The sequence below is a fragment of the Panthera leo genome, chromosome E3, assembly GCF_018350215.1.
Source record: "Panthera leo isolate Ple1 chromosome E3, P.leo_Ple1_pat1.1, whole genome shotgun sequence".
NCBI classification, from domain to species: domain Eukaryota; kingdom Metazoa; phylum Chordata; class Mammalia; order Carnivora; family Felidae; genus Panthera; species Panthera leo.
This window is the reverse complement of record NC_056694.1, coordinates 19,057,947-19,074,238: the sequence shown is the minus strand read 5'-3', so window position 1 is coordinate 19,074,238 and position 16,292 is coordinate 19,057,947. Positions and strand designations below refer to the sequence as shown.

At 45.5% G+C, this 16,292-nt stretch overlaps 1 protein-coding gene across 7 annotated transcripts in view; it reads right to left on the bottom strand.

The window, feature by feature from the left end:
* Positions 1-16,292, bottom strand: part of XPO6 (exportin 6) — a 102,618-nt gene that overhangs the window by 29,468 nt on the left and 56,858 nt on the right. For 3 of the 7 annotated variants that reach the window (XM_042921526.1, XM_042921523.1, XM_042921525.1), the window contains exons 9-11: positions 11,409-11,518; positions 2,400-2,508; positions 519-671 (exon numbers count right to left, since the gene is read on the bottom strand). In XM_042921526.1, the coding sequence (XP_042777460.1) occupies positions 519-671; positions 2,400-2,508; positions 11,409-11,518 (372 nt within the window). The remainder of the gene's footprint in view (positions 1-518; positions 672-2,399; positions 2,509-11,408; positions 11,519-16,292) is intronic. The other 4 variants (XM_042921527.1, XM_042921528.1, XM_042921524.1 and 1 more) reach the window with 3 other exon arrangements.

Below are 16,292 nucleotides of genomic sequence, written 5' to 3'. Positions count from 1 at the left end.
CGTTAGGACAAAGATCAGACTTCAATGTGACAGGTCCCTATGAAAGGCAGATGGCGAAACACAACAGAACTGTCTACAAGAGAACACAAGACCCCCTCCCCCAAATCATCTTGTCCTTGAAGAAGAGATAGGCTTAATGAAATCTCCCCAAATAACAAGCACCACTGAGTGAAGGAAAGCGGTCCTTATGACTAAGATTCTAGCACATGAATATACGCAGGGTGCTAGCGACGGGCTTTACAAAGGCTCACTTTGCAGCAATCGATCTTTAGCAGGAAGTCCTCTGCGTGGCCTGGTCGTTTCTGAGCTACTGATGCAGGCCTGAAGGCATTAGTAAAATTCATATTACATGTGAGAGTTCAGGAAGAAAAACAGGGCTTCCAAAAGCGGATTTAAAATATTTGGGGACATGTTAGCATTTGTTAAACTTTGAAGGTCGGTGATGGTCATCATTATTCTTTGTTTAAAATGTATACCTATGTATTTTAAAATACCGGTGAGCAAAAAAGCCTTATTACTCGTGCTACATGTGCAGGGAGAGAATCAGGCTCTTCGTTCCCCTCCCGATGGTGAGTTACCAGTGTCGAGAAGGCGTGTGTGGGAAGGAGCTCCATCACTTTGGCCACTACCTCCAAGCTCTGGCGTAAGTACCGCTGCCACTCTGTCTGCTGCTGTGGGGGAAACACAGAAGGATCAGCTCTCCCGGAAAGGCAGTCCTGTCATCTTCCCTGCCCATCTAGCCTCAACCTCAAGTCCACTCTCGGACGTAAAATCTCGAAGAAGTGGCAAATGACGGAACCAGGTCATTTGGTACTTTAAAAAGGCCAACCTGGAATCTTTTTTTTTAATCCAATGAATTAGTTTCCTAAAAAGCTGTTTCCTCAGCACATGATCCAGAGAGAATGACCTACTTTTTCCTACGGTCACAGGGACACAGAGATTTTAAAAAGCCACTGGTGAGATGCTCAAGGCCCCTCTATGAGAACGCAGCTATAGGAACTGGTCGCTCGTTCATTACCTTCTGAAACAGTGCATTACTAGGTCCCTAGCAGTGACGGACTGCGTCAGTGCCACTCAAAGTACGGTCCACAGACACGGTAGCACCAGCATCTCCCACGGCCTTGTAGGAAACGTAGATTCTGTGGCCCCCACCCCTAAATCAAAGTCTGTTGAACAAGCTGTCCCAACGATTTTTACCCATGCTCCAACGTGAGAAGCACTGAACTAAATCGTACAGCTAACAAGAAGCGAAGCTCAAGTTTACCGAGCACCCACGACATAAGCAGGCATGCAGCCAGCCCTTCCACACATTACCGTCATGTAACCGTCAGCGCAGGCCAGTCAGCCACATCGCTTCCCTTTTGGGAGAGGAGAAAATGAAGCTCAGAGAAATCTAAGGCCCAGACTTCTATCTCCTTGTGGCCCAAGGTTTCAGAGATTCAAACCCAGGCCTCTGAGTTCCAAGTACAAGGCTCTTTCTAACCCAAACACGGCCACCCTCAAGGTCTCAGCCATGCCACGGTCACAGTTATTTTGAGAGCCCTACCAGTGACTTGAAAATTCTAAAGTGCACGGTGCTTAAGAAAAAGGAACATGGGAATTGTGTCCTTCAACACATTTGCCTTACCCATGTTGGGCACACGAGTGTCAATAAACTCAAGATTGATTTTAAGATACTGATCGACAAAATATACTCAAAAGAGACTTCTTTTCATCCTAGCCTTACCATTTCGGGAGCTCTTTATGCCCTGTCCCTCACCCCGCATCTAGCTAGTTTTTATTCGTTGCCCAGAGTGGGGAGCAGAGGTGTGGGTGCAAGGCAATACAGAGCCCTTGCTCAACCATTTCTCACTGTGCATATGGTGTCTCTACTTATCTCCCTAGTTCATACAGGTAAAAACGTCTGTCAACTTCTTTTTACAATTAACAAACCCCAAAAGACGAGTAGGATATATAGCTGGCCCTTGAATGACACAGGTTTAAACTGGGCATGTTCACTTACACAGGATTTTTTGTTTCAACAAACAGTACAGCGCTGGAAATGTATTTGCTCTTACCATTTTCTTCATGACATTTTCTTTTCTCCAGCTAACTTTATGGTAAGAATATGGTATAGAACTCACGTAACATACAAAATATGTGTTAATCGACTGTCGATAAGGCTTCCGGTGAACAGTCAGGCTGTTAGCAGCTAAGTTTTAGGGGAGCCAAAAGTTATACTTGGGATTTTCGACTGCACAGGTCGTCAGCACCCCTAGGCCCCACACTGGTCAAGGTCAACTGTAAAGTTCAAACACACAATTCAAACTGTAAGACTACTCTGGCTCCAGAGCAGAGAGCTTACTTGGACTCACACCGAAAATGACAATGACTACGGTTGATTAGGCCACGCCGCTTACATCATCATCCAGAGTCTCGTCATCCAGCTCCTCCAACTGGGCCTGGTTGTATCTGAACTGGATTCGATTCAACACCTCCGTGAGCAAGAGGACTAGAGCGTCTTCGTACCTATGCGGCAGGGAGAAATTCAACAACAGGTGACAGCAGGCCTTTAGCCTGGGTTTTGAAAAGGCCTCCTACACTCTGAAGAAGAATAGCGTCGCTGCTGGATTACCATATACAAGCAGTATCTGAACTAGATTTAGCTTACGGGTTGGCAAGTGCATATGTGAGAGTGGAACGGTGGCAGGGGTATCTCTTTATTTTGCTACGTTCCAGACAGCTTCTTGACGGATGGACCCTTTATCATTAGACGCTGTCCTTTGTCCCCTGCAGCCACTCTTGTCCTAAAGTCTATTCTGTCTGACACTAGCATAGCTGCCCTGAATCTCTTTTGGTTACTGTCTACATGGAATAGCTTTTTCTATCCTTTTACTTTCAACCTGTTTGTGTCTTTGAAACCGAAGTGAGTCTCTTATAGACAACATGTAGTGGGATCATGTGTTTTCAATCCATCCTGCTAATCACTGCTTTTTAAACTAGAGAAGTTATATTCTTTACGTTTAATGTAATTACTGGTAAGGAAGGACTTCTGCCAGTATCTTTTGTTCAGCTCCTCCATTAATGCCTTCTTTTGTGTTAAACAGATACTTCTTTTCACTCCCCTGGCATTCTTTTCACCATATACTCTTGAGTTATTTTCTCAACGGGTGCCCGAGGGATTATAAGTAATGATATATAAATATCAATTTACACCGATTCAATAGAAGGTTCAACTCCATGATTCAATCCTTTTAACATCTGTGAGAGGTAGATATATTATTGGTGTTTCTCCGACAAGGAAACCAGAGTTAACAAAAGTTAGACAGACTGCCCATGGTCACCAAGCTAGGTGATTTGAACCTGGGGCTCCCTAACTCAACATCCTATGCCCTCCTCTCTATGCATAAACCACCAATGGTCTTCGAGCCTGCTCCGCTCACTCCCCCAAAACCTTCAGTCAGAACACTTAAAACCTAAAGGAAGAAATGGAAAAGGTCTGGAGGAACCCTGCCCCTTCTCAAAGAAACACCTAAAGCTCCAGGCCTGGCTATTTCCCACGTGTGATGACAGCCTACCTCCGAAAACACCAAGTTACATGCAGCAGTCACACCCAAGGGCCACCAAACCCTAATTTTCAAGAACAAATCCCGAAGCCTAAATGTCTGTCCCGAAACGCTTCCAAGACAGGCTCAGGGACCGCTCCCACTCACAAAGCCGGGCACTCGCGTCAGGCGTCCGGCGCCGATCCAGCCGCACACTTTGTGACGTCGGGGCCCAGGCTGCACAGAGCACACCTCTCCTCTGCCTGGAGGCTCTGCAGCAGGGGCGCTGGAGGAAGACCAAGAGGCAGCAGGAGCACAGGGATGCCATTCTCCTGGTGGGCTCGCTGCCCTGGCAGTGTCACCCCAGTGACGGTCACCTGGAGGTAAGAACTGGTCCTACTTTCAGCTTTCACATTCCTACAGCCAGCCGCACGCACTCTCGGAGGTGCCAGCAGCAGCCAGGTCGCACCCCGTCCTCTCAGGAGTGAGCACCAGCTCCAAGCCTCCACCCCCCGTCTGGCCGAGCTCCTGGGTGCCCTCTCTTCAGAGACCTGAGCTGCACGGGGCCCATCCCTGCGATCCAGACTTGAACAGCTCCACTCTTTTCCTTCAGCCCTGGGGGTGGGCTGCCTCCTGTAGTTCTCATCTGCTGAATCTTGGTGTCTCCTTCTCGCTCTTCCGGCCCTCCAACACCGGTTTCGTCAATCTCTTACACCAAATTCTTAAAACAATTAAGTGTGGTGTCCATTCTCCTGACAGGACTCTACCTAATGAACCATCTAATCCGACACAGGTGAGTACCAGACAAGCTAACCACAGCTAAAAGGAATCCAGTGCCAAGATCAAATACAGTCAGTCCACCTAGTCTGCGATAACCCTTGTAACGACTCTGTACACAGTCTCGAGACTACTTGGAAATCCTCCTATGCTGTCACACTGCAGAGTCTGGTGGGCACAAGAGTTCTTTTTTTCACGAAGACAGAAACACTGACCACCCCTCCCCGCAGTGTTTGCAAATGACTTAACAACCCAGGCTGGACGGGCAACCAAGCAAGGCCGCCCAGAAACTAACGCTGGCAGGGAAGATCACTCACAAAATAGGCAACGTCTGTGGGAAGAATTGCCAGCAGACTCAAAATCCTATTTCAGTCGACTTCAGAGAAAGGTAAGATCAAACACTTAAGCCTGGAGCTTACATTTGCCATTTGCTCAGACATAAATTCCTAAAGTTAGTTACACAAGTTTTATGCTATAAATCACTACGACGGACCAGTGCATTTTCACAATTTTGCTAGGAAAGAAAATCCACTTCAGACCAGAGGACAGATGAAACCCGTCATCTACAAGTTGTCCTGCTGAGCTCAAAAGGGACTTTAAAAACTTTGTAAAATGCACAGAATAAGCCTAAATTAGACCTAAACCCCAACCGGCAGTTAGCAGCTCTGGCTGCAAAAAAAGCTTATCCCATAGAAAATGGACCCCAACCAGGAACCAGGCTAAACACACTCAGGTAGTAACTGCTCTCCCCAAGTGGCTGGTGAAGGTGGGCAGAGTATTCGGGTGTGGCAGACTCCGGCTCCCTACCCAAGACCCATTCTTCCTTTCCTCCTCAGCAAGACAACACTGGGCACTGAGGCCAAGTGGAAGACCACATTTCCCAGCCTCCCTCGCAGATGGCAGTGGTCGAGGACATGCTAAGAGGAGTCACAGGGCAGAGCCTCCGGACAAGAGCCTTTTGTCCAACTCTCCCCTTCTCATTCCTGCTACCTGGCGTTGCGGGTGCGAGGTCTCAACATGAAGCATCTCTGAGCATAAGGTGACCGTGGTGACGGAAGCCATGCCTAAGGCTGGTTCAAATAAAGAGGTAAAAGCATTCGAGATACTAGTCAGCATACAAAGAATGAGGAGACACTGCCCATTAATCAAGGGAAAGACGATCAACAGAAGCCAACCTCAAGACGCCAGTACCCTGGAATTATCAAAGACTTTTAAGGCAGCTGGTATAACCATCCTCCGTAATGTTCTTCGGGCAGGGGCTGCTAGGCACTGAATTGAACTGGGTCCCCTGGAAATTCTTATGTTGAAGCCCTATCCCCCGTGTGACTGTACTTGGAGAGAAGGCCTATAAAATGGGAACAGAGGTTACGTGAGGTCATAAGGGTGGGACCCTATCCAACGGGACAGTGGCCTTACATGAAGAGAAAGTGACAGGGGAGAGTGCATGCGTGCCACTCGCTCTCCCGTGCAAGCACAGAAGGGCCACATGAGGACACGGAGAAGGCAAGAGTCTGCAAGCCAGGAAGAGTCCTCACCAGGAAGTGAACCTGCCAGCACCTTGAGCCGGGACTTCCAGTCTCCAGAACTGTGACAAAGTAAATTCCCGCTGTTTAAGCCACCCGGCCTGTGGTATTTTGTCAGGACAGCCCAAGCTCGTTAATACAGTAAGTAAATGATCATAGGAAGGAAACCTGGAACTTTAAGGACGAAGGACAAAAGCAAGAAACTGGCAAATGTCTGGGTAAATACCATTTCTCTAGTGTTCTCCAGACTATTTCTCTCCTCTTAAGATCTTTAAAATATGAATGACGGATGAAGGCAAAAATAAAACACTGTCTGCTGGGGTTGTCCACGTATATAGACATAAAACGTGTGGCAACTTCGGTATAAAGGGAGGGCAAAAGGATCTATGCGGTGACAAGGCTTCTTCCACATACACTCTCAGTGGTGAAAGGCTAAAAGGAAAAGTAGACATATTGTAATACCAGAGCAACCTCTTAAAAACCTCAGATAAAGACAGAGAGTCAAACAAACATACTGAAAAGGGAAACTAAATTTATGGGAAACTAACAACAGAGTCTCAAAATAAATGAAGCAAAAACTGATAAGGGCTGAGAGGAGACATTGGTAAACCCACAATTACACACGGAGAGCTTACCTCTCTCCCGGTCACTGACTGAACATGACAGAGGACACACAGAAATGCCACCTGCCAACCCGACCTAACCGACATTTACACAACACCCCATCCGACAAGAGCAGAATACACACTCTTTTCAAGTGCGCGATGAACAATCACCAAGAAAACTAAGTCATAAAACAAACCTTAACAAATTAAAAAGAACTGAAATTAAAAAGAACACAAACTACGTTTGCAGATCATGGTAACTAGAATATGGTAACAAGACAGATGGAGAACCTCCAATATCTGGAAGTTAAACAGCAAAGAGGAAACCCCAAGAGAAATTAGAAAATATCTTCAGTGAGGGGTGCCTGTATGGCTCACTTGGTTGAGCATCTAGCTTCAGCTCAGGTCATGATCTCACGGCTGGTGGGTTTGGGCCCCGCGCCGGGATCTGTGCTGACAGCTCAGAGCCTGGAGCCTGCTTCAGATTCTGGGCCTCCCTCTCTCTCTCTGAGCATTCTCTCTCTCTCTCTCTCTCTCTCTCTCTCTCTCTCTCTCTCTCTCTCTCAAAAATAAACTTAAAAATTTTTTTGGATGAAGCTAAAGCAGTACTCAGAGAGAAATGTGTAGCATTAAATGTTTAAACATGCAACGGTCATAAACCTACAGACCTCTGTGACTGGAGCCACAAATGTGATTCCGAAGCACCCCAACTTCTGAGTTAAATAAAACTGCACACGTTAGGACAACTACAGAGTAGGTGTTCAGTAAACAAAGGACGGTGAAAGAACAAATGAACAAAAACATGAATAAATGCAGGCAACAAACAGACAAAAGTCCAAGTGAGAGAGGGCTACCAAGGACAGGGGTGGGACGCCGGCCCAATTTTGAAGTCACTGAGACCCCATTCACTTGCTCTCTGGGGCCGTCAACAGCATGAATTTCTCTTCCTAGGAGCTAGGAAACGACCGGAGCCCTGATACAAACCTAGTTGACACCTTTTATTAAGTGTATCAAAATGTCACGGGTCACAACGGCACTTCCTTTTTGTTAAGCAGAAAACCCACCCGGAAACAAAGGGCGGCAATCGTTCTCACGCTCGCCCACATGTGTTTACAGTCCAACCCGGTGTCACTCGGGATCCCCGGCCGCTCTGTGGCCGGTCCTGGCCAGCACTCTCACGACGAAGCGGTCACAGGACATGACTCGAGAACTTTAGAGGTTGCTTAACTCCCTTCAGGTTTCCTCCTCTTCCTGCAAGAAGTTCCTACACAGGTGGCTCCTCTCACAGTGACAAGCAGAGAGAGAAGGGAGTGAGAGGGAGCGAGCAGAAGAGAATCAGTTCTTCACCGAACACCTACTGTCGGCCAAGCTACTCGACACGCACCGGTTCACTTCGTTTACTCAACAACCTGTAAGTCGGCACAACCTTCCCCAGAGTCCAACGGAGGAAAAGGAAACTGAAATTCAGGTCTTCCCAAACCACCACCTGAAGATGGCCAACCCGGACCACGAGCCCCAGCAGCGGCTTTGTTCTGCTAAGTTACAGAACACAGTCCTCGGACAGAGGGACCCGAGTCCCCAGCAGCTCTGATCAAGAAACTCTGGAGCATTCTCACGGAGTGAGGAACATGAGGAGCTCCAATTTCCAAGCTCCTAGGTCCAAAAATAAACTCATGTACATTTGTGCTTCTAAATTTGTAGCCTACAATGCCTACACCACTTTGTTGTGATGGATGATGCAAAACCTGTAAACCGCAAGGGACAGGAACTGAGTGACTTAACCACACCTACGTTTCCCATTTAAGACACCAAGAAAACATTCTTGACGAGTTCCTGCAACATCAATTGCTTCTGAAATTCTGGCTTAAGCCACAAATGTGATTCCAAGAGCACCTCAACTTCTTTCAGATGCATTTTATCAGCCGAAAAACATTTGATCACATTTACGTGCTTTAGTTAAAATGAGTGGGTCACGACCAGTAGCCAGTGTGGTCTTTATCAACTACTTATGTGAAACAGCACATCTCTGACGTATCAGGGTCTCTTAGAACCTAGAACAGTGGTTGCCACACTTCAAAACTTTCATTTAAGGACTTGAGCGCACACCTGCATAAATATACAGTGTTTAAGAGGTGACCGGAAAAATATAGACGTTAAAATTCAACTATTTTCTTTGCGCCCCTCAGCGGACTACCTTAGACAGCCCTCTTTGTAATCTGTAACCCAGATACTAGGTGGTATCTGCTCAATAAACAGTTCCCTGGTGATGGTTAACTAATAGCAAAAAACCCCAGACCAGCTTTGAAGATTTCAAGGCTTTTTTTGTTTTTCAAGGGCTTAAAAGTGTTGTAAGTGTATGTTTGGGGGAAAAAAAAAAGTCATAGGGGCACCTGGGTGGCTCAGTCTAACTTCAGCTCAGGCCATGATCTCGTGGTCTGGTCCATGGGTTCGAGCCCTGCATCGGGCTCTGTGCTGACAGCTCAGCGCCTGGAGCCTGCTTCGAATTCTGTGTCTCCCCCTCTCTCTGCCCCTCCCCTACTCACACTGTCTCTCTCTCTCTCTCTCAAAAATAAACACTAAAAAAAGTCATAAAGAATTAGAAAGCCTCATTTAGGATGATAATCAAATGATCAATAAAAAAAATTCTTAGGGACATGTGGGTGGCTCAGTCAGTTAAGCGTCCTGTGCTTGATTTCAGCTCAGGTTTCACCTCATGGTTTTTGAGATTGAGCCCCAAATCGTTGGGCTCTGTGTTGACAGCACAGAGCCCACTTGGGATTCATATTCTCTCTCTCTCCCCCTCCCTCCCTCCTTCCCTCCCTCTCCCTCTCCCTCTCCTACTCATACACTCTCTCTCAAAATAAATAAATAAACATCAAAAAAAAATTCCTAGTGTTGAAAGTGATCAGCCATCACCCCTGCCAACCCAGTGACATCAGATGACAGATGCCTGGGCAGACAGGTCAACATCTGAAGGTGGACTAAAAGGCCTTTAGGCCACCTGGGGGCCCTGGTCACTGAACTCCATGGTCACCACCACAGTCCGATGGCAGCAACGTCTTCTACTACTTATTATCATGGTTGCAGTCATCACTGGGACCATTTACTGAGTGCCTAATACAGGCTAAATACTGTGCCAGGCATTTTATATATGTGATTTCCTTGAATCCTAACCATCCTGAGAGAGAGGTCAACATGCACGTTTTGCAAGAGGAAATGTGATCAGCATATAACTTGACCAAAAGTAACACTGCTCCCATGAAGCAGAAAAGGAATTTAAATTGTATACCACTGCTCCTTCTGTTGGTAGGTTGGTGTGCACAAGGGTATCTTTAACACCAATAATCTGCCAGATTAATACTAAAATCTATTTAATACTACACTCTGCAGATTTTCTCAATGGAACCATATTCTCCACACCTAAAACACTTTTGTACTGTGCTTTAAAAAGCATTTTCATATTAATCATTTCCTCAGTTTATTCTTCCAACAAGCGTGAGATGTCAAATCTCCCACTAAACATAGCAAAATCAAGCACAGTCCCGGAACTACAGGACCCAACTGTTCAGCATACGAAATAGAGAATAAGGCAAAAATACCTTTCCTTTGAAGAATCTCATTCAAAAACACAATAACTAACTTTTAGTTGGCAAAATCACCAAAAACAGGATCTACTGTTGTGTAAGAGTTTCGGATACACGAATATACACCCACAAAGCACATCTGACCTGACAACAAAGAAACTTGCAAGCTATTTTGCAATCACACAAATAATGTTTGGGAACAAAAGTGCAGATTTTTAACTTGAAATGCAAATATTCAGTTTAAGATTATAAAAACTCATTAAAACTTCACCAATACGAGGGTGGGTTTCCAGAGGGTCCGATCTCTTCCCAGGCCAGGATTCTCCTCGCCGCCCCCCACGGGGCACATTGCTAGGAAGGGGTGTTCACTCACCACCAGCCACTGATGCCATCTACTGAGCGAGCATTCGTAATGTGCCAAGCGTTCTAGATTCATTAGCTCAATATTTCACTTCTTAACTAAATAACTATGGTGGACAGGAACTACACTTTCTGCCTGCAAGCAAGAAAAATGACCTTGAGGAACATAAGGGGAAAAACATTTCCCCATTTTCTGTTTTTTAAAAAATACAATAGAGTGGCGCCTGGGTGGATCAATCGGTTAAGCATCCGACTTCAGCTCAGGTCACGATCTCGGAGTTCGTGGGTTCAAGCCCTGCATCTGGCTCTGTGCTGACAGCTCGGAGCCTGGAGCCAGCTTCGGATTCTGTGTCTCCCTCTCTCTGCCCCTCCCCTACTCGCGCTCTCTCTCTAAAATAAATAAACATTTTTTTAATTAAATAAATAAATACAATAGAAATAAATACAATAGAAAGTACAAAAGTAATTATCGCTGGACTGCGGGATTATGGATATCTTTTCTTTATATTTTTCTATCTTTTCCTAGTTTTTAAAATACTTATTTTTCACAGCAGGTATTTACTACTTTATTTAGGAAATTTTCACACACATACAAAAGGAGCTAGAATAATGAACCCCAAGTTACCATCAATAAAGGTCAACATCAATTATCAACACACGGCCGACCCTCCTTTCCCTCTATCCCAGTGGATTATTTTAAGGCAAATCCCAGACGTCCTATCATTTCATCCATCCAATAAATACTTCAGTTTTTAATCTCTAAAATAAGGGCCACTTAAAAACAAACCCTTGAGACAGTTATCACAGCTGAAGAACTATACAAATTACATTTTTAATCAGAAAATAAAATGTCTTAAGAAAATGAAATATTTAAAGGGGGAAAAAAAATAAATGAAAATGCTCAATGACATTACTACCTACCCAGCTTGTGTGACCCAGTTTCACTGAAGAGGTCTGACGGCCCGGCTGTCCCTTTAAGCCACAAGAAGAACGCAAAAATGTCTATTTCTATTTATCAGTGTTTCTGAGGTTTACCTGTTGAGAACTGCTTCCTTGTCTCCCAGACGGCTTTTAATTTTACTTGTCAGATAGTCCAGAAAGAGCGTCCAGATATCCAAACAAGAGAAGTAACCTTCATGAGTGGGCTATGATGCAAAAGAAATCCAGACAATGAAATTACTTAACGCAGCTCCTCCTTAGAAACGTCCCCACCAGTGTTTATTTCCATCAGAATGGTACAACCCGAAGCCTAGATTCCCTCCACTTCCTGGTAACCGCAACTGCAATCTTTCAAATGGTTTTCATGACTGGGCCCTGGTGAACCTAACAAGACAAAGGTGCCATGGAACATATCATTAGGGAGATTCTATGCAGGACAAACTTAATTACAAAATAAGCCAAGCAGACACCAATCTTTAAATCTGAGATCGATGGGGAGGACTCTTACAGATCATCCCATTCAAATCTGTTTTAGAGAAAAAGAAATTGAGATCCAGGGACATGATTTATTCAAACCAGATCCCTTTACCACCCCCCCCCCACCCCAGTAAATGCTCCTTCTACATATCATTAGGAAACCAGAAGTAAGTTTCGATGGTTCTGAAGGTGACAAGTTTACATATTTGAAAGTTAGAAAAGTAACATCTGCAGTCTTCCTACATAACAGACTGAAAATTAGCTTAAGTCTGACTCTCAGGCATGATCTCATCTGCAGAAGGAGGGGTGTCCAATGGGCTAAGAGCAACCTCTAACCAGGTATTGACAAAGACAAAGTGAGGAGAGAAGAACAAGTCTCTGTAGGGTCTAGTGCCTGACTCATTGCGCTCTGATTCCTCAAGAGCCTTGAGATTCTATTTCATGTAAACTCCAGGCACTACATTCTCCAACGTCTAGTCCTTCTCACGCATATTCAATTTCAACTTATGCCCCCCCCCCCCAATCCCTTCTATATCCACTCAATTTCTTGCTACGTATAAGAGCTCTTTGGTTTTGTGATTGCTTCATTGAAGCAATGTTGGGCGGCAGGATCAGATAGGGAAAGAAGTAAGACCATCATCTTCTTGGATCAGTTTCCTTCCATCTCGGATCCACAAGGAAATCCAGAGGCTTATAAGGGCATGTGTGGGATTTGCCCATTGGGTGGTAGCAGGAGATGGGAGTTCTGTACGCAGTCTGAGACAGAAAGCTAACTTTTTCCGGGGCAGACTGGGGCAGAGTCCAACCTCACAACTCACAGGGTTGCCTTGGAACGGACAATCAGGACCTGACAGGGCCATCCTCTGAAAAGAAAATGACCATTTCCTGTCTCCACTTCATCCTTTGCAAAATCCAGGATGTCCATGACATGAAGTGAACCAGAAGAATAAGCACAGAAAACAATAAGCCACGTGGAAATAATATAAGTAGCTTGTAGACAGGCACTCAATTTGCACAGCCAGGAAATGGGAGTCTTCCCTGGCTTCAGCTTGCTGAGTCAATCACTCAGTTGGCCTTCCTAGGTTTAAAAACACCCATGTTGGGGCGCCTGGGTGGCGCAGTCGGTTAAGCGTCCGACTTCAGCCAGGTCACGATCTCGCGGTCCGTGAGTTCGAGCCCCGCGTCAGGCTCTGGGCCGATGGCTCGGAGCCTGGAGCCTGTTTCCCATTCTGTGTCTCCCTCTCTCTCTGCCCCTCCCCCGTTCATGCTCTGTCTCTCTCTGTCCCAAAAATAAATAAAAAAACGTTGAAAAAAAAAAAATTAAAAAAAAAAATAAATAAATAAAAACACCCATGTTCTCCTCCACAGAACATAGCTGATCAGGAAGTGCTTTTGGGGGGCGCCTGGGTGGCTCAGTCGGTTAAGCGTCAGACTTCAGCTCAGGTCATGATCTCACAGTCTGTGAGTTCGAGCCCCGCGTCGGGCTCTGTACTGACAGCTCAGAGCCTGGAGCCTGCTTCGGATTCCGTGTTTCCCTCTCTCTCTGCCCCTCCCCTGCTTGTGCTGTCTTTCTCTCAAAAATAAATAAAAACATATTAAAAAAAAAAAAAAAGAAAAGAAAAGAAACCAAGGCTCCAAAGCAAAGTCACCTGCGCAAGATGAAAAGATAAGGAACAGAAAGAGAACCAGAATGTGGAACTTCAGACTCCTGGTGTAGAGCCCTGTTCTCCGGTGCCACACCACCCCAGGCACTGTTTTAGGAAAAGGGGGCGGGATGAAAATGCAAGGCCCAGAAGGAACTGCTAAGGATGCAGTAAGAGGACCAGGAAGACAGAAATCAGATGCTCAGAGGGGACACCACAGCGAGGGGAGCAACGCCAGAGGCAAACACCTGCTGAGCACTAGTGGCCAGAGGGGCTGTGGTGGGACACTTCGGTGAAAGAAAAAATGCAGGACAAGAAACAAGAGAGAGGAGATGCTTATAGAAAGATACTAACACCACCTTTGTCTTATTACTATTCCTTCAATATATGATGACCAGTACTAAAATTTCTTATGAAATTTTTTTTAAGTAATCTCTATACTCAACATGGGGCTCGAACTCACGACCCTGACACCAAGAGTCAGATGCTCCGCCAACTGAGCCAGCCAGGCACCCCTGTGAATTTTAGAAACAAAAGGCAAAAATACTGAGTACACTCATAACCCTCTAGACAAGAGGAAAGAACGTTTTCCAGCTTTGCAGATAATTAAACCATGATAAAGTATGATCACACTGTTAATGACCAGATGAGAACTTAAAACTGTCTCTTGAGGGCACTTCATTTCTTATTCTTAAGTCTTACCCCAAAGAACTCCCTTACTACCGCCAGCTCCTGACCCTGGAGTGCACCCTGCCCATTTACGATAGGCAGCCGAGCCTACAGTAAACTGCACAGAACACCTTCTAGCTTCCTGCCCCTCCGCCCAATGCTCAAATCTGCTTCTTCCTGGACCTCAAAGGACACTGACTCCCATAGTCCAAGAGCCCGCACCCAGAAAGGAAGCGCCTCCAGATGAATGGATAAAGATGATGTGGTGTGTACACACACACACACACACACACACACACACACACACACACACACAATGGAGTATTACTCGGCAATCAAAAAGAATCAAAAAGAATGAAATCTTGCCATTTGCAACTACACAGATGGAACTAGAAGGTATTATTATGCTAAGCAAAATTAGAGAAAGACAAACATCATGTGACTTCACTCATATGAGGAATTTAAGACACAAAACAGACGAACATAAGGGAAGGGCAGCAAAAATAATATAAAAACAGGGAGGGGGACAAAACATAAGAGACTCTTAAATACAGAGAACAAACAGGGTTGCTGGAGGGGTTGCGGGAGGGGGGATGGGCTAAATGGGGAAGGGGCATAAGGAAGACACCTGTTGGGATGAGCACTGGGCGTTATACATAGGGGATGAATCACTGGAATCTACTCCTGAAATCATTGTTGCTCTATATGCTAACTCGCTTGGATGTAAATTAAAAAATAAACAAATAAATAATTTAAAAAAATTTTTTTTAATTTTTTGAAAGAGAAAAAAAAGAACAGAAGGAAGGAAGGTCCTCATACAGGAGACCAAGAGAGTACAAGGAAGCTCAGCTGACAGTAACCTCAGGTAAAGGACAAAGAAAGAAGCTTGTTGTCTGCTTCATGACCATATTCATTTCTTTTCCCAGTATATACATGTAATATATAAACATACAAAACCACCACTTTGATTTCAATGGAAAACCAACACCTAAAATTCTAGGCAAAGGACCACAGAAGATGAACAGGGGCAAGACTGTGAAGATGCCCACCACAGTCGATCTCCTTAAGTGAGGAAACTGAAATAGAAGGCAATTAAAAAGACTGGTCCAAGGACACAGACCGCATAGAAACAACCAGAGCTCCAACACAGAACTGTTTGTTGGGTTCAGGTCCAAAAAAGTAGGCATAAAACATGCATACTTTAAAACTCGTACTTAGCTTTCTTCTATGTCCTATATAAAGGGCAGATATAAAACTTCACAGGCAGAGCAAACTGCAAAACATTTTCATTCCACTTTCCCCAAAACCCCTTCTTTGTGACCTCAGCACTGGCTCCCCATCTCTTTCATTTCTGCTACACTTATTCTAATGTATCTATTGAATCCTTTCTTCCCGGTCCCCTCCGGGAGGTCTCTGGATCCATCTCAAGACGCTCCTACCCGGAATGCTTCTCTCCCACCCCCTCGCCCTCCCACATCTCATCACCTCTCCCATCCCTTCTTAGGTCTGGTGAACTGAGAGTGCTGTCCTTCCTGCCCTGCACTCACTGGCCCCTCTACCAGACATCCTGATACTTCCTCAACCCTAGTCCTCCTCCACCCCCACCCTCCCTGCTGCACCCAGGAGCGGTTCACCCTTACCCACTGGGGGAGCTTACTTTTATGTGCCAAGTACCCCCCTGAGAAAGGCTAGCTCACACACCAAACCCTCGCTCCAAATCCCCAACCACACACACACACCCCTCCCAGCCTAGGCCCTTGTCTCTCTTCTACCCTCGTGAAGCTACATCATCGGTGGTTTAAACTTCCACGACACGTAAAATCCACAACTTATAAAATCACATGCCTTCCCTGACCCGGGAACGTCATACCCAGGTTACGCCAAAAGAAAGAGCTACACAGGTACACCCAAAAGCATGTATGAGAACGCCCACTGCAAGAGAATTCATGATCACCAAAAACCGAGCAGCTCATATCTGCAGTGGGACAGATTTTCAGATAATGACTTACTATAAAGCCATGAAAACAAACTACTGCCACACACACAACACAGGTGAATCTCACAAACGTGATGTGGAATGAAAAAGCCAGACAAAACAAATATATACTGGAGACATCCACTGAGAGAAGTTCCACAACAGGCAAAAGGAATCTGGGACGTTAAGGTCAAGACTGGGGTGACGCACGGGAAG